Genomic DNA, 23,357 nt, shown 5'->3' on the forward strand with positions numbered 1-23,357 from the left:
TCTCTGTTGTGTATTGACAGTGCTTTCACCCCAAGAAGCAGAGAGGATTTAGTAAAGCCATCTCCCATCCATTCCCCTTTGAGTAATAATGGAGAGGATGTGAAAAGCAACAGGTATTTTGTGGTCCCATCACCTCCTGGCAAATAGAAGGGGAAGAAATGGAGGCAGTGAGAGATTTTACCTTCTTGGGCTCCTTGATCACTGCAGATGGTGACAGCAGTCACGAAATTAAAAGACACCTGCTTCTTGGGAGAAAAGCAATGACAAACCTAGACAGCATCTTAAAAAGCAGAGACATCACCTTGCCTACAAAGGTCCGTATAGTTAAAGCTATGGTTTGCCCAGTAGTGATGTATGGAAGTGAGAGCTGGACCATAAAGAAGGCTGATCGCCGAAGAATTGATGCTTTTGAATTATGGTGCTGGAGGAGACTCTTGAGAGTCCCATGGACTGCAAGAAGATCAAACCTATCCATTCTGAAGGAAATCAGCCCTGAGTGCTCACTGGAAGGACAGATCCTGAAGCTGAGGCTCCAATACTTTGGCTACCTCATGAGAAGAGAAGACTCCCTGGAAAAGACCCTGATGTTGGGAAAGATGGAGGGCACTAGGAGAAGGGGATGACAGAGGACGAGGTGGTTGGACAGTGTTCTCGAAGCTACGAACATGAGTTTGACCAAACTACGGGAGGCAGTGGAAGACAGGAGTGCCTGGCGTGCTATGGTCTATGGGGTCCCAAAGAGTCGGACACGACTAAACGACTAAACAACAACAACAACAATTTAAGTGTCAAACCTAACAAGGAAGGGGGAAAAACAGATTGGTTGCTTTTTTAAAAAAAAATAAAAGGACAGGAAACACACACAATGACAACACACAAGACAGGCTGTCAATTCACAATGAGTTACAGGTAGGTAGCCGTGTTGGTCTGACGCAGTCAAAACAAAATAAAAAACCCCTTCCAGTAGCATCTTAGAGACCAACTAAGTTTGTCATAGGTATGAGCTTTCGTGTGCATGCACACGCTGACAGCTTCTAGGAGCCACAGGTGAGAGCTGAGTTCAGGGCACAGACCAAAGGTAGACAGACAAACTACTCCTCATGTCTCCTGCCAAAGGTCCTACCCTCCCATAACAACCCATACACCCCAGCTGTATAAATATTAAATTTACACTTCTTGTTTCACCCACATTGGCATTTGGCTCCATTCCCCATGGGAATGTGGCCCTCAGAAGGTTGTACAGAATGGAATATGGTCCTTGAGTTTAAAAAGAAAAAGGGTTTTAGTGTCCGCTGTAGGGAACTACAGTGTACTGTATCTCTCATCAAACGGAGCCAGGCTTTTAGAGAGAGCTCAGATTTTTCTGTGGCTTTTTCTTGCTATTGGTGTATTCCCCCCCCCTTATCTGCTACAAATATCTCATCTCATGGAGGCAGGGGCAGAGAAGGGGAAATATTAGGGGGGAGACCCATTTGGCATTCCAATTTCTCTGGGTGTCTCAGGTGACCAAGGGATGCGGTTGAATGGGAAGTTTTGTTTGTGTTTCTGCAAACAGAGAGTGAAATCTTCATTTTCCTTTCCAATCCAGGGCCTTTTCTGACGTCCACAGCGTAGCAGGCCTATTATTGTCTTGTTCCTTTTGAGGCAAGGCGTTTGAGAAAGAAATCCAAAGAATTATTCAATATTTCATCTTTTCGCCTTTTGTTTCCTCTCTGCTGCGTTTGCGAAGGAAGCCTGAAAGCTTTTTTCAGTCTTCACCGGTGGCTGTTGCAAGAGAACGAAAAGCCCCTTCTTGAAAACGTTGCTCTTTGTTTTAATTTTTATGACAGATGTTTTCATCCTGACACGAAACCTTCCTTCCTTCCACGTCTGTGAACAGCACCTGTGGCTCTTCAAAGAGAAGGCTTTCTTTCTTTCTTTCTTTCTTTCTTTCTTTCTTTCTTTCTTTCTTTCTTTCTTTCTTTCTCTCTCTCTCTCTCTCTCTCTCTCTCTCTTTCTTTCTTTCTTTCTTTCTTTCTTTCTTTCTTTCTTTCATCAGTTGCTTCCAAGGGAACTCGCCCCTCCCGCCCAGCAGAACTGTGCATTTAAACTCTCCTGAGTATAATAAATGTTCCTCTGGTGCTTAGAGTGAGAGGTGTTCAAAAGGAAGTTTGTGGAGTGTGTCTGTGCAGGACAACAATGTGGGACACAGTTGTAGCTTTCCTTTGAGCTGTTCCAGTGTAACTCGCAAAACTGAGTCTCGATAAAGGATAATAGCATTTTCCCCTGGCTCACAGGTGCTTTTAGGCACGATGCAGAACTCGCATTTATTCATCGGGAAATGTGGGCAATGCATGTCCGGACGTACATGTCGCCGTTAAACAATCTTTTTATCCTCCAAAGACCTCAGCAGAATACTAGGGCTGGGTGATACATCGATATACTGTCCAAAACTGGTTTGAAGTCCATACTGTGATATCGACTTCATAGTTTTTGACCTGGCAATATATCGTGAATCGTGCTTTGTATTTTAGGGTTGGGCGATATAGTGTCCAAAACCAGCTTCAAGTCCATATCATGATACTGGTTTCATAATTTTTGACCTGGCAATATATTGCAAATCATGATGTGTGTGTTATGCAAGAATCACATTGTGGGGGAAACTGAAGCTAGCCAGTGCCTCTACAAAACTCAATCCTTATTTCAGTCATTCGACTTCCAAAAACGTTCAAAAACCAAGGCATGGCTTCTGATTGGCTGCAGGAGCTTCCTGCACTCAATCGGAAGCCGCGTCGGACGTTCGGGTTCCAAAGAACATTCGCAAACTGGAACACTCACTTCCAGGTTTGCAGCGTTCAGGAGCCAAAACGTTCGAGTTGCAAGGCGTTTGGGATCCAAGCCACAGATATCACCCACCCCAAATGTTTTATCTTCTCAGCAACCTTGTGAAGTTGGTTCGGCTGACAGGTTCCAAGTCAACCGGGGAGCGTAAGAGCTGAGGGGTGATTTGAACCCAGATCTGCATTCTAACCACTACACCACAGTGCCTCCCCTGTGCATATTTCGCACTGGGAAGTCGCAACTGGTGCAAGTCTCTCCGCCGCCACCCCACTCCTCAGGATGCGTATGCAAAGCAAGGTGCCCACATGCGTATGCAAAGCAAGGTGACTGTTCAGACATTCAGCCAAACTATGGTTTGTGCCAACCACAGTTGAAATGGAAACTGTGGTTTGGAGCTTCTGCACATACCAACGTGCTGTAGTTTATGGCTGCTTGCCTCCTCCTGTTTTCCATCTGATCTGTACACTCACTTCTGTTGTGCAATGGCCTCTATAGGCAGCTAGCAATGGTTGATGTACTGCAGATATCACACCAAGCCTTTGTTTGAACAAACCACGGTTTCTAGACATCGCAGCGAAGCAGCTCCATCAGGGAGGGACTGTAGCGCCGTCATTACAGCACATGCTTTGTGTCAGACAGGACTTCACTTGTGGGGAAGATGGGTGTGATTTGGCAAGAACTGCCTCGCAGGCCAGATTTGAACCCTGGGCACGCAATTCGGCCCATGGGATGGAGGTGACTGGAGGTTCCCCACCCCTGAGCTAACCAACAGTTTCCCTTTGTTTTGTTTTGTTTTAACTCTTGCAGCCTGCAAATGAAGAGCGAGAACCTGGGGAAAACCCCCATTTCTTTGATGTCCCTGCATTTCTGACAGTCTCTGGCCAACTCCACTTGGAAGTGATAGCTGGGTATGGATATTGCTGGTTTATTTTTGTGGTGTTTTTTTTGCAGTTGGGAGATTTAAGGCTGATTCTGTGGGTGTGTTATGGGCCCCGCGGAGGTTGTAAGGTGCTGACACAACGAAAATATCCATGGGGTGGGGCTTGTAAATGGCACTGGAAGCCCAGTGGTGGGTGAGATCATATTGGAGGGGCGAGCCCAAATATAAATAAATTTATTTCTTATTTATTACATTTCTACCCCACCTTCCTTCCAAGGACCTCAAGGTGGCACCCCTACTTCTCCCCATGTTATCCATGCAACAACCTGATGAGAAGTAGGTTTGGCTGAGAGAGGGACTGGCCTAATGGTTGGGTGGGGATTCGAACCCTGGTCTCCCAGGTCCTAGCCTGGTTCTCTAACCACTGCACTGCCTCCCTCCAGTGTGTCTGGTTAACTTGAGAGTGGAATAGGCAGGGGAACAGAAGCCAGGCAAAGGAGAGTCATGTGGTCTCAGTTTGAAAGAGTGACAGCTTCAGCTGGTGTATCGCAGAATCATAGAATTTTAGAATTGGGTGGGAGCCAAGGGTCATCTAGTCCAACCCCGTGAAATGCAGGAATTCTGCCCACAGCTGTCCCTGAGTGGGCTCGAACCACCGACCTCCAGGTTAAAAGCCAGACGCACTGACCCATTGCACCACCTCTAGGTCCAACTACACCCTTTTCTGGACCACTGTGGCTTGGGTAATCTCACGTTTAGACTACTGCAGTATACTTTGTGTGGGGCTTCCCTTGTTGATGGTCCAGAGGCTGTAGCTATTGCAGGGTGCCTGTTCGCCACTGACCCTGTTTTAGGGTCTTGTTACTGTTTCAGGGGGGCAGGTGTTATTGGGTTGGTTTTGCTTTTATTCTGATAATGCATTTTGTGTTTTCGTATTGTCATTTTATCCTGAGATTTGCAGGTAGAGGGTGGTATACAAGTTTAATAAATGAATAAATAATAAAATATAAAGCTCTAAACTGCTCTGGACCCAGGGTACCCGAAAGACCGGGCTTTCTCCCCATTGTGCAGTAAGGGCATTAAGATCAGACTAACAAGCACAGGATCAGCTTGTTGTAATGAGCAAACCGCTTTTTCACTATTGTCAAATATACTGCCTGCTGAAATATGAGTTGCCCCCATCTGTATTGGCATTCCGCTGGGCTTTGAAGATGCGTCCTTGATCTGTCACCCTGTGTGACATCAGGTGTGGGGCAGGCAAAGACTGTGAGCAGGGCTTGTTATCCGAGTCCGACACCATTAAATTTGACACCAAAATTTGGAGCTACCTGATGCAAGCGGGACTTGAATTCAGCCCCGATCAGCTGATTGGTGGCGATCTATTGTTTCAGTGCGGCCGCACCCACCTGTCAAATTAGCTCATCTTGTTTTAGGATTTCCCATAATAATAATCTTATAATGTATGGTGTCAGCGTTTTGGTAAATTGAACAGGATGAAGGTGTTGTAATGACACAGCACTCTATTAAATCAGAACTTTTTTTATTTTTCCAGAGAATTATAAAGTATAGACACTCCACACAAATATAATTGGGGGGGAATGAAGGGGGTCACGTCAGTCATTATTACAGTGATGTCCTTCAGATTTGTTTTGGGTTTTTTGGATTTTGTTTTGTCACACACACACACCCCAGACAACCCTTGTACCGGACTTCAAAATAAACAGTCCGGGCTCTTTGAGTACAGGACACAATGTTATTGCTTCACACCCTGTCCTTCAATAACATGTTCTTTTATTATTTAAGAACAACACCAGGCATCTTAAGTGGCTCGAATACATGCTAAATTTAGACGAGCTAAATTTATCCGCTTGGAGAGAGATTCTTCTTCTTTCGAGCCAAAATGACATTCCAAGCTTTTCAGCCTTCAAGAAAGGGCCTGAAAAGGGGGGTCTTAAAACGGATTACAAGGAAGTGAGACCAGTTGCCTCCGACGACGCTCTCTTTTTCTCTGAGGGGAGAAAAAAAGACGGACTAAGGATCTCAGGATCTGTGTCTTCGAGTGGGCACTGGCCGCCATTTTTTATCGCCACGGCATGTCCCTTTCTTGCCGAAAGGCACTTGACAAATAAGGAATTAGGGAATGCGGCTGTCTCATGATGGCTCAATTCACACTCCTTGGGTGGGTTTGGACAAACATGCTCTTTCAGTAATGTGCTAATAATGAGAAATTACAATTGTAATTATTTTTTTTGTTTATATGTGGCCCATCTGACTGGGTTGCCCCAGCCACTCTGGGGCAACCCAATGAAATGAAGTTACAGGGAACCAGGCCTTCTTGGTAGTGGCACCTACCCTGTGGTATGCCCTCCCATCAGATGTCAAGGAGATAAACAACTACACAACTTTTAGAAGGCACCTGAAGGCAGCTTTTCAATGTGCAATGTTTTATTATGTTATACATGTTAGAACAGGCACCCCCAAACTGCGGCCCTCCAGATGTTTTGGCCTACAACTCCCATGATCCCTAGCTAACAGGACCAGTGGTCAGGGATGATGGGAATTGTAGTCCAAAACATTTGGAGGGCCGAAGTTTGGGGGGTGCCTGTGTTAGAAGCTGTCCAGTACGGCAGGGTTAACCCAGTCAGAGGGGCAAGGTACAAATATTATTATTATTATTATTATTATTATTATTATTATTATTATTATTATTTAAAAAAATGATTAGTAGAATACAGTAAGAGCTGTTCGTCAGTGGAACAGATTCCCTCAAGAGGTGGTAGACTCTCCTTCCTTGGAGGTTTCCAAGCAGAGGTTGGATGGCCATCTGTCATGGATGCTTTAGCTGAGATTCAAGCATTGCAGGGGGTTGGACTGGATGACCCTCGGGTCCCTTGCAACTCGTAAGATTCAATGATGATGATGATGATGATCACGAGAACAACAACAACAATTAAATGCAACAACAACAACAACAATTATATGCCCTTCTAAGTTGTGCAAACATTTTAAGGAGTCCTGCTTAGGGGCCAAGAAAAATGAGCTTTCTCTCAGTTTGGCTACTGGTCGTTTCTCGCTTCTCGGCCTTTTCTCGGCCTCGCTTCTCGGCCTTTTGGCTAAGATCAAGTGTGGCTACTGGTCGTTTTTATGATGTCCAGCTGGCTGCTGTCCACAAGTCCCCCGGGAGGGGGTGATATGGGCAAATAACTTGTTAGTTAAATAAGATAAAAGGCAAAAGCATTCTGCCCCCGGTAGTGAAGGGAAAACACAGCCCTAACTGAAGACATCTATCCATCTTTCCCTTTATTCTTCTCCAGGCGCCATGTTCCCAGCTCTTCCCAGAATTTTCCCAGAATCCTCCTACCATTTTCCCAGAATCCTCTGCAGGTTAATGGGGTCTCTCAGCCTTGTGGAAATGGTTTGCTGTGTGCAGTTTGCCTTAATAGCATCTCTACTGCTTCTTAATTAAGATCGGCAGGGCACTCGGCTTTCTTCCCTGCCATTAAATTCCAGGTTTGCAGAGGACACGGGAACAATGGGGTCCTTTTCTTGCTTTAGGACCTGATTAGAAATAAGAGGGAAAGCTTGTTGGGGGGAGGTTTTTCTGCCCCTGAAAAACCGCTTTGTACGAGATGCTCCTTGCGCGCGCACAAACCCTGCAGATCTTTGCTGAATTTTCTTATCTGCAAAATACACAGATGCAGAAATCTCTCCCCCCCTTCCATTGGTGTTTACAAAGCATTTGCAGCTGGGGGGGGGGCTGGGAGCTAATCCTGCAACAATGCAGTGCAGATTATTGCAGGGTTACTTCAGAAATCTGTGCCAGGATAGCTTGGGGGACAGATTTGGTGGGCATTGTATATGCAGTTTTGGCAAGCCCTGTTCTTTATTCCTTGCCCTACGTTCCAGCTTGTGGAGGAAGGTAGGGAGAGAAGTCTTGGCATCAGGACAAAAGAAAACACCCGCTGAACCCATGTTTGAGGCATGATTTTCTCCTTCAGGAAGATTAGACAAATCCATAGAGGAGAGGGATAAGGAGGGCTGCTAGCTGCAATGGCTGTGCTCTGCCGCCACAGTTGAGGCAGGAATGTTTCCAAGTACAGTGGTACCTTGGTTCTCAAACTTAATCCGTTCCAGAAGTCAGTTCCAAAACCAAAGCGTTCCAAAACCAAGGTGCGCTTTCCCATAGAAAGTAATACAAAGTGGATCGATCCGTTCCAGACTTTTAAAAACAACCCCTAAAACAGCAATTTGACATGAATTTTACTATCTAACGTGACCATTGATCCATAAAATGAAAGCAATAAACAATGTACTGCATTCACACAAACAAACAAACAAACAAACAAACAGTAGAATCATAGATGACCCCACAAGGGCCATCCAGTCCAACCCCCTGCCATGCAGGAAAAACCATCAAGGCATTCCTGACATATAGCTGTCAAGCCTCTGCTTAAAGACCTCCAAAGAAGGAGACTCCACCACACTCCTTAGCAGCAAATTCCACTGCCGAACAGCTCTTACTGTCAGGAAGTTCTTCCTAATGCTTAGGTGGAATCTTCTTTCTTGTAGTTTGAATCCATTGCTCCGTGTCTGCTTCTCTGGAGCAGCAGAAAACAACCTTTCTCCCTCCTCTATAGCTGAACTGTAGCTGAACTGGGTTCCACACAGTCACAAAAACAAACAAAAAAGAGCCGCAAAAACAAAAACGCAGAATAAATAGCAAAAACAGACAGACCTCAGCGTAACACTCAAATCAGAAGTGTGGCACTCAAAACGGAGCACGTTCGGCTTCCGAAAGTTTGCAAAGTGGTTCCAAGTTGTTTGAGTACCTAGGTATTTGAGAACCAAGGTACCACTGTACCAGTTGCTGGAAGCCATAGGAGGGGAGAAGTGTCCTTTGCACGAATCCTGCTTGCCGGTTTCCCACTAAGGGATCTGAGAACAGGATGCTGGACTATAGATGGGCTTTGGTGTGTTGCAACCATCATGCTTTTCTGATGTCCCTCTCTTCAGGGCCGTTGTGCCGAAGTTGGAGCAAAACTTCAACTCTGCCTATCCATAGGACAGGGCTATTTCTTTATAACTGAAATCAGTAAAATATATTAATATTAGATGGGACTTTCGCCTGATCCACCAGACTCTTCTTGTGTCCTGGAGTGACTTGCAGAAACTAAAACATGCAATGTACAGAATTTAACCATAGATCTGAACGTGGAGGAATAAAATGCTAGAGCAGTGTTTATGGCGCCGAGACCTCCTGATGTTAAGCCATCCTAACTCAGAGTCAGAAACTTAGCACTGACCTGGCCTGCCTGGTTTCTAATCCGTGTGTGTGTGTGTGTGCCGTAGAATTGATCCCAGTTACAGGTAGGTAGCCGTGTTGGTCTGAGTCGAAGCAAAATAAAAAAATTCCTTCAGTAGCACCTTAAAGACCAACTAAGTTTTTATTTTGGTATGAGCTTTCGTGTGCATGCACACTTCATCAGATACACTTGAAACAGAAGTCAGTCCCTTATGTATATACAGAGAAGTTGCTGAATTGGAACTCATTACCAAGCTTAAAACCATGGAGCCACCTGGGATGAACAAAGACATTGGATTCTTATCTCATTATGCATGATCAAGCTTTCTTTAGCGCCTCAGCCCTTGCTTTTCCCCCGCAGGACCAATTGCAGTCATCAGCAGTCGTTAACAGCCATCAACAGGTTTACCACTCCTATCAGCCCATCACCCATTCCCACCCACCCCCACCACCCTCTGAATATACATAAGGGTCTGGCTCTTCTGTTTCAGTGTATCTGAAGAAGTGTGCATTCACACGAAAGCTCATACCAAAATATAAACTTAGTTGGTCTTTAAGGTGCTACTGAAGGAATTTTTTTTATTAGAATTGATCCCAGTACACCGAAAGCACAACTCTTTGTTGAAATGATTCAGGCTTCTTCTCCATGGTGGAGGGACGGACGGACCACTAATTGTGCTCCCCTAAATGACCCCCATGAGCAGCTTGGAGCACCCGGGGCCGAAAGCGTATACAGCATTTTGGAATATTTGCCACTCCCTTAGGTGGTGGAAGTCGGAAGGAGGGCCCCCCCCCAATTTATGGCGAAATCTCGCCAGAATTGCATGAGATCTTGCGAGGAGCACACAAGATCTCGCCAGAAATTGGCGCTGGCTTCTCTAGAGTTAGAGGTGGTACTTCGTGTTTCACCTCAAGCAGAAAAACAGGGCATGCCCTCCCTCCCAAAAAAATGTGTGACTCGCTCTGGGTGAGATCCAGCATAACGTGAGCAAATGTCCAGTTGCCCAGTGCAGTCTCTCCTGTCTCTTCCAGCCCCTGCATGTGTCCCGCCCCCCCCCCCAAAAAATCTGCTTCTCATTGACATGCATGATCCTTGAACGGTAGAAAGTATTGGGTGAATCGGGCATGTAGTCAGAACTGAGATATAAGGCAGCCTCTTCTGATTCAGTTGTGGGCTCCCGAACAGAGAAAATGCTTATTTAAGAAAATGTGATCCAGGGATTCTGGGGGAAGCGTATTGGTGACTTCACGGGCTCTAGCCAGTAGGTGCTGATCACAGCCTGTGTGTTTTGTGGGCGTGACTTTCCCACCGTCTCGTTGCAGGGCATTTTCCAAGGTGTACACGTTCGGTCCGACTTTCCGGGCTGACAATTCTCAAAGCCGCAGGCACTTGGCAGAGTTTTACATGGTGGAAGCAGAGCTTGCTTTTGCCGAAAGCCTTCAGGATATCATGCAGGTATGGAGCGAGTTACGGGGAGCGTTGAAAGTAGAGTTGTTTCAAAACAAAAGAAAGGGGGGGGAACCTGGTATTTTATGTGTAGTTTGAAACCAGCTGCCTGTCTTACCTTTGAAGCAGTCGTGGGGGAAATCTTCGGCTCTTTGCTGAACTACATCTCCCATCAGCCCCAGCAAGTGTGGCCAATGGTCAAGGATGATGGGAGTTGTAGTTCAGCAACATCCAGAGGCCCACAGCTGCCTTAAAAAGGAGTGAACAGAAATCTGAATGAACAAACCATCATATCTTCCACTTCCGGCTAACTTTCCACAAACTCTGATTGATAATCGTACAACAAGTGGTGGTTTTTTCCGTCCTGCTAGGTGTTTTATTACATTCTTTGTGGCTCCCACGAAAAGAGTTCAGCACTTTTTCTCCCAAAGCAGCCAGCATGGGCTCATTTTTTTTAAAGCTGTCCTGATGTCCCTGTGCCGGGCGATAATATTGAGCTGCCAAACTCGTTTTGTGTGAATGCGATTAAAAATAAATGAATTAGGCTGAGGGGCGAGTGCAGCTCCGACGCTATTTTCATCCAGGTTGCCCAGTGATTTTGAGGAAACATAAACTGCCCTCCTTCAAAAATAAGAACGTCACAAAGGCCAAAAAAGCAAGGAGGGCCCATAGCTGTCAAGTTCTCCCTTTTTAAAAGGGAAATTTCCTTATGTTGAATAGGCTTCCTCGTGAGAAAAGGGAAAACTTGACAGCTATGGGAGGGCCAGAACTGTGGGTTGTTGGTGAGGGATTTGCAGAATCAGAGAAGATAGTTTATTTAATGGGGAGAAGCTGTAGATGAATGGGCAGGACACCTGCTTGGCATGCAGAAGTTCCCACGTTCAATCCCCAGGATTTCTACCTCGAATTATCAGGAAGCAAGTGTTGGAGCAGGTGTACCACAGCCAGTCAGCGCAGACTAGGGGAAGGGGGAACCTCAAGTCCAGGGACCAAATGTGGTTTTCCCAGTCTCCCACCCAATTTGAAACCATACCAAGCCCTGCTTAGCTTTGCAAACGTGCCAGCAGTTTTATTGCTGCACTACTAGGCTTTTAGTTTTTTTACAAATTTATTCTGGATTAATGCTCAGCAAGAAACTACTAGACTGTTAGAGGTCCCTTTTTGCTGAAGTACAATGGCTGCTTACTGAAAACAGCTTGCTTACTAAGATATCTGGGGTGAAAGGATTAAGACCGTGGGGCTACCTTTGAAAATGACCCAGAAACTACAATTAATCCAGAATGCGGCAACTAGACTGGTGGCTGAGAGTAGCTGCCAAGACCATTGAACACCGGTCCTGAAAGACCTACATTGGATCCCAGTATGTTTCCGAGTACAATTCAAAGTGTTGGTGCTGACCTTGAAAGCCCTAAACGCCCTCGGCCCAGAATACCTGAAGGAGCATCTCCACCCCCATCGTCCAGCCCGGACACTGAGGTCCAGCTCCGAGGGCCTTCTGGCAGTTCCCTCCCTGCGAGAAGTGAAGTTACAGGCAACTAGGCAGAGGGCCTTCTCGGTGGTGGCGCCCGCCCTGTGGAACGCCCTCCCATCAGATGTCAAAGAAATAAACAACTATCTGACTTTTAGAAGACGTATGAAGTCAGCCCTGTTTAGGGAAGTTTTTTATGTTTTCTGTTTTATTGTGTTGTATTGAGGGACCCAGGTAGTGCTGTGGTTAAACCACTGAGCCTAGGACTTGCTGATCAGAAGGTCGGCGGTTCGAATCCCTGGGACGGGGTGAGCTCCCGTTGCTCGGTCCCAGCTCCTGCCAACCTAGCAGTTCGAAAGCACGTCAAAATGCAAGTAGATAAATAGGAACCGCTACAGCGGGAAGGTAAACGGCGTTTCCATGTGCTGCTCTGGTTTGCCAGAAGCGTCTTTGTCATGCTGGCCACATGACCTGGAAGCTATACGCCGGCTCCCTCGGCCAATAATGCGAGATGAGCGCGCAACCCCAGAGTCGGTCACGACTGGACCTAATGGTCAGGGGTCCCTTTACCTTATATTATTATTATTATTATTATTATTATTATTATTATTATTCTGTTGGGAGCCACCCAGAGTGGCTGGGGAGGCCCAGCCTGATGGGTGGGGTATTATTATTATTATTACCGGTATTATTATTATTATTATTAAGACCAAGTCCTTCAGTAGACTGAAGGGGAGCAAAAGTACGCTGACATCATCTTCAACTCTGGGCTTGCTATAATAATAATAAAAATAATAATAAATAATAAATAATAATAATTTATTTATTTATACCCCACCCATCTGGCTGGGCTTCCCCTACCACCCTGGGCGGCTTCCAGCGAACATTAAAATACATCAAATATCACAGATTGAAAACTTCCCTAAACAAGGCTGCCTTTAGGTATTTTCTAAATGTCAGGTAGTTGTTTATCTCTCTGACCTTATGGATGTAAGTTTTGCATTTGAAAGCACCTTTAACATTTATGCAACTGCTGCATATCAGGACAGCAGTTGTGGCTCTGCAGTTTTGTCCTTGTATCCTGGCCATTAGCTTTTTCCTGTCTGGGTGCGAGGTAGAGAAGGGCTGTGCAGATGTGCATAGAATGTTGCCCACTTTGCAAAGCTAAGACATACGTTCCTTATAATACTGCCAACTCTGGTTCCACCTGCTATTGTCCCCTGGCCCCAAAGGGTTCCCCAGAGGGGAATCCTGCATTTGGGGTGAAAACAGTACCCCACCCTTTTATTCTCACGTCAGCCCTGACCAGTAGGTTGGCCAAAGGCTGTGCCAACCACTGGCACGAAAGTTGCCCAGAACAAGCACAGTACACAATGTCATATTTTAAGCAAGCCCTATCACAAACGCTTACAGTCCATGGGGTTTGGGGGTTTTAAGATCATAAGCCTGTGAGCAGGAGCTTGTATTTATTTTTTAATTACAGCTTTCTATTTAACAGTCAATCTGTTGTTCATCGTCAACTGATTAGTTGACTGTACTGTTTTCATTGCAATCATTTGTATGCTTTAAACAGGTTTCAAAAATGCATAATATAGTTTAGGGGTCTGAGGAACGTATCCAGAGGCTTTGTGGCCCCATCCCTTGCCTTTCCCCAACTAATTCTTGCCATATTCGTATGGCCGTATAACTAATGGTCTGGTTTTTTGTTTTTGTTTTAGTATACCTAAAATCATTTGCTTTTTAGGGGCTACCCCACATTTTGTTCAAAAAATTGCTTTTCAGAAGTAACTAGCAGAGTTGCCAAAAATTTCAAAAGTAGGGGGTCTGTGGCTTGGCTTTTGGGGGGAAAAATAGGGGCTCTTCTGTAATTAGCTAATTGGGAACCACTGATTTAAGGGGGGAAAGCTGGATATAAATAAATATATCATTACCACCATTTCCTTTTTAAAAAAGTTGAAAAGTGGCTTCAAACAGCTGCAACGACCTGCTATGTAGGTTTTACTCCGGCAAAAGCTCGGTGACGCATTGGAGCACTTCCTCTTTCGAGGAAAGGAAAACACGGTCTTGGCTTTCCTGCCCCCATCTCTTTGCCATCAACTAACAGTTTTAAAGTTCCCACAGCGTGCAGAAGAAACAACTTTCTCTTGCGTGGGGGGAAAAAAGTGGGTGGCATGAAGCAGAAAATTAGTTTTTTCCACTCTCTGGGTGAGCTGGAGTTCAGAAGAGGCCAACTTTCGCCACCTTCTCTTGTGCAGGGCTGTATTTTTAAACCAATATTTCTTTTAATGATCGCACTTAAGCCAGAAAAGTTGAATGCAAAAACGTAAGTAAAAATATTGATAACTAGGAAGCAGTTTTCTCACTCCAGGCAAGGTGATAAACTGAGGTTAAGTAAAACCTCAAAGCTGCCAAACTCATCCAGCTGGGAATGTTCATGTTTTGCTGAACCGTGGTGTGGTGTTGGCGTCCGTATGTGGAGAATTTAAGCCACCCAAAGCGTGGAATAAATTTAAGAAGTATTGTATTCTTGCATGTACCTTGTGCATCTACGGCTCCCTCACTTTTCCTTAGGCTATGGAGGACCTTTTCAAGAAAGTGACCGACGCGGTTCTGTCCAGTTGCCCTCGCGATGCTGAGCTTTTTCATAAACACGTAGCTCCTGGTCAAGAGGTAAGGGAAAGAAAAGATTTCTATTACCTTAAAGAGAGAGAGTTACAGGTAGGTAGCCGTGTTGGTCTGAGTCGAAGCAAAATAAAAAAATTCCTTCAGTAGCACCTTAAAGACCAACTAAGTTTATATTTTGGTATGAGCTTTCGTGTGCATGCACACTTCTTCAGATACACTAGAAACAGAAGTGTCAGACCCTATATATATACAGAGGGTGGACTAGCCCAGGACTAATTGCAGCCATCAGCAGCCATTAACACCCATCTACAGGTTTACCACTCCCATCAGCCCATCTCCCATTCCCACCCACCCCCACCACCCTCTGTATATATATAGGGTCTGACACTTCTGTTTCTAGTGTATCTGAAGAAGTGTGCATGCACACGAAAGCTCATACCAAAATATAAACTTAGTTGGTCTTTAAGGTGCTACTGAAGGAATTTTTTTATTTTGCTTAAAGAGAGAGAGAGAGAGAGAGAGAGATGGTGACTAAAGCAAACCTCTTAGGTTCTGTTATGGCTTTCATGTCTTGGTTATGGCCTTTCTATGTGCCTGAAGGAGCGTCTCCACCCCCATTGTTCTGCCCAGACACTGAGGGCCAGCTCCAAGGGCCTTCTGGTGGTTCCCTCCCTGCAAGAAGTGAGGTTATAAGGAACCAGGCAGAGGGCCTTCTCGGTGGTGGCACCTGCCATGTGGAACACCTCCCATCAGATGACAAGGAAATAAACAACTATCCGACTATAGAATAGAATAGAATAGAATAGAATAATTTATTGGCCAAGTATCAACCATACTTGGAATTTTGCTTCGACTACATTGCAATGTAAAGAAAAACGTACCTCATACAAACAGTATTCCCCTCACAATACAAAAAAGACCCCATACCACCAACTGGCCTCCTTTCCACCCACAACTACAGATTCAACAATTTGATGGCACAAGGAAAAAAGCTATAAGGGTCTACAGCAATTCTCTCTGCTCTCTTCCTGACTCGAGCGGCATAAAGTGTCTTTAAAAGACATCTGAAGGCAGCTCTGTTTAGGGAACTTTTTAATATTTGATGTTTTATCGTGTTTTTAATATTCTGTTGGGAGCCACCCAGAGTGTCTGGGGAAACCCAGCCAGAAGGGCGGGGTATAAATAATAAAGTATGATGATGATGATGATGATGATGATGATGATGATTGGATTGGATGGACCAGGTAAGCCTTCGGCCTGACCTGGCACAGATCGTTTTGTTGTGGGTGCTCTGCCTAGCTCCTTCCCACAGCCAGCAGACCCTCCCAATGCAAAACGAAGCCACCATCTGTCCCTTGTGCGTTGGTTGAAACAGCATAACTCAGCTTTCCATGTGGAAAACCTCCCCGGGTAGTCTTGACTCTGGTTTCGGTCAGAAATGGAAACCGATCTCCCGCTTAGATTAGATGTGCAAATCTTCGGTTCCATTCTGAAAGCCTTTCCGAAAAACACAAATGTGAAACTTGTGCTGGTTTCTGAACTCTTCTTCCGGTAGCCATTGTGAATTGTTTCTTCCTCTCCCGAAGGCGAAGGTGGAACGGATGCTGAAGAACCAGTTCATAACGTAAGCAAAAATACATCGGCATTCTTGTTTGTTGTCGGCTACGGCTGAAGTTTTCCAGCTTTTTTCATTATATCACAATGAAATGTATCCTGTACGGTACATTTCAAGCAGTAACATGCCTCTTTAAGCTGACAGGCTTCCCCCCAAAGAATCCTGGGAACTGTAGTTTTCTAAGGGTGCTGAGAGTTCCTATGCTAGTCCTGGGGGGGGGGGTGTCATCACATGGTAGAGCTCTGTATAGGCATACATGGGTAACCAGCCTTTCTCATGCTCACTGAACAAATGGAGGCATGGGCAGCGCATGCAGCCCCACAACCCACAGCTTCCCCCTTGAGAGGTCTAGAGGACAACAACACATAGCTGCCAAGTTCCGGCCTGAAAAATAAGGGACTGGGCCGGAAGTAGCAGACTTAAAGTAGCGCTGCCGCCATTTTGGAACTGGGCGGAGCATGCTCAGAAGCTACTTTTGATGCTGCTCTGCCCTGTTCCAAAATGGCCGCCGCACCAGAAGTCGCGCTGCAGCCACTTTGGAACTGGGCAAAGCAGCATCAAAAGTCGCTTCTGAGCATGCTCTGCCCAGTTCCAAAATGGCCGCCGTGCCAGAATAAACCGGGGGAAAACAAAAAAATCCGTTTTTTCGGCTGGGAACAGCTGGGGAAACGGGGGGTTTCCCGGGGAATACGGGAGACTTGGCAGCTATGCAACAACATAAGGAACAGGCCTTTCCTGTGGTGGCTCCCCATTTGTAGAAGCCTCTCCCCAAGGAGCCTCAGCTGGTTACCTTCATTACGTATCTTTAGGCTTTTCCCTTCCACCAGGCATTTGGCCAAGCAACATTCTGTGGCCTTTAAAGTTGTTGGTTTTTGTGGCAGCGGGGTTGTTATTTTGCTTTTGTCCTATTCTGTATTTTGAGTTTTCATGTTGATCTTGTGGACCACCCTGTGATCTTCGGATGACGGGCGGCATGCAAATTTAACAAATAAAATAAGAAGTATTAATCCTACCATTACTGGGGTGGACTCTAGTCTTCCTTTCGTAGAATCGTCTGGCCCAGCCCCTTGAGATGCAGTAATCTCAGCTAAAGCATCCATGACAGATTCAATCCATTCAGTATTGAAGTTTTCACGAAGGGGAAAGCGATTCTTAAGCGATATGTTCCATTTAAGCCTACAGTGTGTGTGTTGAGGGCATCGCAGAACCTTTGCAGGGATTAAAAAGGGCCTATCTCAGGTGGGGGAGGGAGCCTGCAGCCCTTCAAATATTGTCGTACTCCATCTCCCATCAGCAAGCAAGACCTGGTGATCAGGAATGATGGGAGTTGTAGCTGAACATCTGGAGGTGGCAAATATTTAACAGCATCCCTCGAGACAACCTGCCTCAGAATGGGGATGATTTAGAGCAGAGAAATAGCAGCAGGGAAAGGGGGGGGGGTTAAGTGCCACCAACTCTCCCATCACTTTTCCAGTTGAAATTGTCTCCCCCGAGTGGTTTTTCTTTTAAAAAATTAATAAATTAAAAAGCTGCCAGGCATTCGTCATAAGCCCTTGCATGTATTATGTCGTAAGCTTTAAGAGACGCATTCTCTGTGCCGGTAAGTGCAGAAATGAATGCTAATCGTTCCTCCGGCCCGAAATGTGCTCTGGCTGTGACATCAAACCCGCAGACCAGGCTGCTTTCATTTTAAGTGTGTCGTATTTGGCTCAGTTGGCTGTGGCTTTTTCCTTTTCCAAACTGCCTGTTTGTGGCTTCCCACGGAGCGATGCTACAGTGTTCCCAGGGCAGCAGAATTTAACTCGCACTGCCGTTAGCTGTCAAGAAATCCTAGTCCACCTAGCTCAGGCTTCCTCAACCTTGCTCCTCCAGATGTTTTTGGCCTACAACTCCCATGATCCCTAGCTAGCAGGACCAGTGGCAGGGATGAAGGGAATTGTAGTCTCAAATCATCTGGAGGGCCGAGGTTGAGGAAGTCTTATCTAGCTACTTGGAATCATAGAATCGGAAGAGACCACAAGGGCCATCCAGTCCAACCCCCTGCCAAGCAGGAAACACCACCAAAGCATTCCTGACATATGGCTGTCAGGCCTCTGCTTAAAGACCTCCAAAGAAGGAGACTCCACCGCACTCCTTGGCAGCAAATTCCACTGTCGAACAGCTCTTACTGTCAGGAAGTTCTTCCTAATGTTTAGGTGGAATCTTCTTTCTTGTAGTTTGAATCCATTACTCCGTGTCCGCTTCTCTGGAGCGGCAGAAAACAACCTTTCACCCTCCTCTATACGACATCCTTTTATATATTTGAACATGGCTATCATATCACCCCTTAACCTTCTCTTCTCCAGGCTAAACATACCCAGCTCCCTAAGCCCTTCCTCATAAGGCATTGTTTCCAGGCCTTTGACCATTTTGGTTGCCCTCCTCTGGACACGTTCCAGCTTGTCAGTATCCTTCTTGAACTGTGGTGCCCAGAACTGGACACAGTGGAGTTGCCACTGGGGAATGAATCTGGGGCCTTCTGCCGCCTTATTCTTCAGAAATAAAGCTGGAAAAGCAGCTGCTCTTCCAATGAGCTGTACTCCTTTCTTGTCGAGCTAGTGCAGCATTCCCTATTCCGACCGAAAGCAGCTCCTCAGGGGTCTTAAGAGGGAGGTCTTTCCCAGTCCCTGTTCCTTGCTCCTTTTAACTAAAAGTGCCAGAGATGGAGCCTTTGAGCTTCTGCGTGTAAAGTCACTGAGCTGCGTTCCCTCCCCAAATGAGCATGTTAGGGGATCACCTGTTCTGAAATGGGGGTGGGGGGACCTATTCTCACCAGCAGGCCAGCTCTTTTATCTCCCCACCCCTGACGGGCCAAATTTGGCAGGTGGGCCCAAGCACTGTCTGAGCTGTTTGAAATCACTTTTGCAACCAGAGGTTCAGAGAGCAGTGAGGAGCTGTTTGCAAAAGGGCTTTTAAATAGCCTTGCTTTCAAACAGCACAGAAAGTGGCATGCCTACCCTATTATTATTATTATTATTATTATTATTATTATTATTATTATTATTATTATTATTGCAGCAGGGCAGTGTACAACAATAAAAACATAATTTGCACAGCTTAATAATAAAAACATAATACAGAGCTTAATAATCATAAGAACAGCTCCCCCCCCCAAACACATTTTCACGGGAAATAGATTATTTGATGGCCAAAGGCCTGGGTAAAGAGTAAAGTTGATTGATTGATTGATTGAATATATATACTGCGCTATACCCAGGGGTCTTGGGGCGGTTCACTGAATAAAATGAAAATATAAAACCAGAAAATACTTAATAAGAATAAAAACAACAACCCAATAGCCCCAACCACAAAAAAAAACATTTTAAAAGGCCTGATTAAAAAGGAACGTTTTTGCCTGGAATCTAAAGGTGTGTAATGAAGGCGCCAGGCGAACTTCCCAGGGGGGAGCCACTGCAAAGAAGGCCCCGTTCTCGTGTTGCCACGCTCCGGACCTCTCGAGGAGGAGGCACATGAAGGAGAGCCTCAGAAGATTATCTCAGGGTCCTGGTAGGTTCATATGGGAAGAGGCAGTCCTTGCGGTATTGCGGTCCTGAGCCGTTTAAGGCTTTATAGGTCAAAACCAGCACTTTGAATTGGGCCCGGAAACTAATCGGTAGCCAGTGCAGTCGGACCAGAAACGGTGTAATATGCTCAAACTATCTTGCCCCGGTGAGCAAACTGGCTGCTGAATTCTGCACCAGCTGAAGTTTCCGAACCGTCTTTAGAGGCAGTCCTACTTAGAATGCATTGCAGTACTCTAACCTTGAAGTTACCGGAGCATAGACAGCAGTCGCTAGGCTATCCCTGTCCAGATGGGGCACAGCTGGGCCACCAGCCGAAGCTGATAGAAGGCACTCCAGGCCACCAGGGAACCAGGCAGAGGGCCTTCTCGGGAGTGGCACCCGCCCTATGGAACGCCCTCCCACCAGACGTCAAAGAGAAAAAAAACTACCAGACTTTTAGGAGACATCTGAAGGCAGCCCTGTTTAGGGAAGCTTTTAATGTTTAATAGATTATTGTATTTTAATGTTTTGTTGGAAGCCGCCCAGAGTGGCTGGGGAAACCCAGCCAGATGGGTGGGGTATAAATAATAAATTATTATTATTATTATTATTATTATTATTATTATTATTATTACCAAGGCCACCTGAGCCTCAGGGGTAGCCTTTGCGGCAGGGAGCTCCCCCACCCCGTCCTAAAATAAATGTGTGCCCAGAATGAAACAGCCCAAGTTCTCAACAGGTTTTCTCCCACCTTCTAGGATGTCCTACACAGAAGCGATAGAGATTTTAAAGCGAGCTCACCAAGAATTCATTTACAAACCAGAGGTGAGTGTTGCCTTGTGTGTTTTTGTGAAGGAGAGTGTAAGGGGAAGAGAGTATAGAGTACCCCCCCCCTCTCATCAGAAGCAGCTCCTCCCCAAGCAGCGATGGAAGCGCGGGCTCTGGAGAGGCTAGTCAGGAAACGGGGAGAGAGAGTGCCAGGTCTCTAGCAACATGGGAGAGCCCCGGCTCCACAGGCGGGAAGAGAGAGGAGGAGAAAGGGGGGAAAGGGAAAGCACGGAGCGTAGACCTTTTCCCCCGGTTCCGGAATTACGGAGGAGGAGAAAGGGGAGGAGACTCACTGTCCCGCGACTCTTATGTTGGGGGAAGTCGCGCAGGGGGGCAGTGCCGGATTCTGGATCGGAATGAGCAGACATGTTTCCAACACCCCGTTACACTGTAAATAGAGTGCACCAATAAAGACTATTAAAAGACAAGCATGTGGAGCGTCGTTACTCTAGAGTAGCCGCAATAACCTCTGACAGAGGGTTTCTTTGAAAAACTAAATGTCAGGAGCGGGAATACCGAGGCCTGAGTATTAATAATTTTTGTTTTCCGCTCTCTTGTTTTTTCCAGTGGGGTCGTGACCTTCAGAGTGAGCATGAGCGATACTTGGTCCAGCACTGCGGCGAGATCCCCGTATTTGTGTTCAACTATCCATATGACCTGAAGCCGTTCTATATGCGGGACAACGAAGACGGAGCCCAACATACAGTAAGAGTTCCAAGTTAAGAATGCCCAGGCAGTGCAGGATATTACCCTTTTGCATCTTGCTTTTAATACAGTTTCTGGAATGAAGCAGTCTGGTCCAGCGCTGCCTTTCTGATGCCCCTAGTCTTGGGGGGATGTTTGTGTGTGGTGGGTGAGAATTAATAGAGTTCCCAGCTCGAAACAGACCCGTTGAAACAAACGTCCAAAAGTTGGTCATGTCCATTAATTCCAGTGGGTCTACTCTGAGTAGGACTAACGTTGGCTGCAACCCATGATCTCCCAGGAAAGGAGAGGATTGGCTAGGGCACCATGCAGAACTCCCAAAGCTTCTGTTTGCTGCATAGGCATAGAATCATAGAGTTGGAAGAGACCACAAGGGCCATCCAGTCCAACCCCCTGCCAAGCAGGAAACACCATCAAAGCATTCTTGACATATGCCTGTCAAGCCTCTGCTTAAAGACCTCCAAAGAAGGAGACTCCACCACACTCCTTGGTAGCAATTTCCACTGCCGAACAGCTCTTACTGTCAGGAAGGTCTTCCTAATGTTTAGGTGGAATCTTCTTTCTTGTAGCTTGAATCCATTGCTCCGTGTCCGCTTCTCTGGAGCAGCAGAAAACAACCTTTCTTCCTCCTCTATATGACATGACATCCTTTTATATATTTGAACATGGCCCCCCTTAACCTTCTCTTCTCCAGGCTAAACATGCCCAGCTCCCTAAGCCGTTCCTCATAAGGCATCATTTCCAGGCCTTTGACCATTTTGGTTGCCCTCTTCTGGACACGTTCCAGCTTGTCAGTATCCTTCTTGAACTGTGGTGCCCAGAACTGGACACAGTACTCTAGGTTAGGTCTGACCAGAGCAGAATAAAGTGGTACTATTACGTACTTCCGGTCTGCCGCGCTGGAAAATGGAGGCGCAGAAACCTCGCGCTGCGAGGTTTCTGGTATCGCGGAGGGGGGGGAAATCCGCGGGGGCACGCGGATCCCCGTAAATACCCCTGGTTGAGCGTCCAGGGGGCAAATTTTGCCTGGCGGAGCTCCAGAAGCGACTCCTCAGCTGCCCAGGAAGCCCGCAAGAGCCCCTGAGAGCCAGCCGAGTGGCAGTCGCGGGAGCCATTTTAGGCATACCATCGTTACCTCCAAGAAGCGAAGCTCCGAGCCTCCAACCTGCAGGCGGTGGATTCTTCCTGAAAAAGTTACGATCTGGACGAAGTAAGTTGAAACCAATCAATTTGAAACAAGAATTTGGCAGTGGGAGGCGGAGATTAAAAAGGGAAGTCATCTCCCCCCGATTGAGTAACTAAAGATCGCAGCAAGCTAGAAAACCCAGAAATGCTGTAAAAAGAGCTTTTTCCTGAGGCAGAGTAAAGGAAAAAGTAAGCGGTGTATTTATCTCTGCAAAAGACTGAGATCCAGCATGAGAAAAGCCCCCTGCGAGCCTGGAGTCGGGTCAAAGGAAAGATCAGTCAGCTTGCTGATTAACGTCACAATACAAAGGAATGTGTCTGGCTGAATGTGAGAGACTGAGAGCTGTAAACAGTGAAAGAGGATTTGTTTTGCCTTGAGGCTGCTCAGTATTGACTCTGAGGAAAAGAAGGAGTAAAGAGAGAGATTCTGACCAAGTGGGACTGGATTCTTGGCTTTTTGCCTATTTGTTCACTTTTCATATATATTGGACTAAAATTTCAACTCCACGGCCGGTCTGTACAAAGATGGAGGAGGTTTTAGACAAAGGAATAGGAGAGAAGGTTCCAGAGAGTGGACAGGAAGTCACACAGTGGGACTTAATATTGGCAACAATTTTGGATCTTACTAAGCAAGTGAGCATCTCCAAGCTTGATGTAAACTTTCTGAGAGAAGAGACTGTCAAGACATTTGTTTTTGACTGTAAAACACAGGATCCAACAGATATAGAAGATCAGGAGAAGGGAGAAGAAAAAAGATTGGAAGACCAGGACTGTGCTGGAGTGACGTATGTAAAAAACATAGAAGAGGAGAAAGATAATACTGAAGGACAATATGCTGAACCAATGGATTTATTTCCTGAAAAGAACACTGTTCTACTGGTGGGAGGGGTGGAACAGGGAGGGAAAGTAGGAGAAAACACTGTTTCACTGGTGAGAGAAG

General features: G+C 46.1%; 1 protein-coding gene across 4 annotated transcripts in view; it reads left to right on the forward strand.

Annotated features, from left to right (window-relative positions):
- Positions 1-23,357, forward strand: part of NARS2 (asparaginyl-tRNA synthetase 2, mitochondrial) — a 46,371-nt gene that overhangs the window by 18,674 nt on the left and 4,340 nt on the right. For all 4 annotated transcript variants that reach the window (XM_060273909.1, XM_060273912.1, XM_060273911.1 and 1 more), the window contains 6 exons: positions 3,628-3,728; positions 10,326-10,458; positions 14,489-14,587; positions 16,129-16,166; positions 20,458-20,524; positions 21,095-21,232. In XM_060273909.1, the coding sequence (XP_060129892.1) occupies positions 3,628-3,728; positions 10,326-10,458; positions 14,489-14,587; positions 16,129-16,166; positions 20,458-20,524; positions 21,095-21,232 (576 nt within the window). The remainder of the gene's footprint in view (positions 1-3,627; positions 3,729-10,325; positions 10,459-14,488; positions 14,588-16,128; positions 16,167-20,457; positions 20,525-21,094; positions 21,233-23,357) is intronic.

Source organism: Zootoca vivipara, chromosome 4, assembly GCF_963506605.1.
Source record: "Zootoca vivipara chromosome 4, rZooViv1.1, whole genome shotgun sequence".
Lineage (NCBI taxonomy): Eukaryota > Metazoa > Chordata > Lepidosauria > Squamata > Lacertidae > Zootoca > Zootoca vivipara.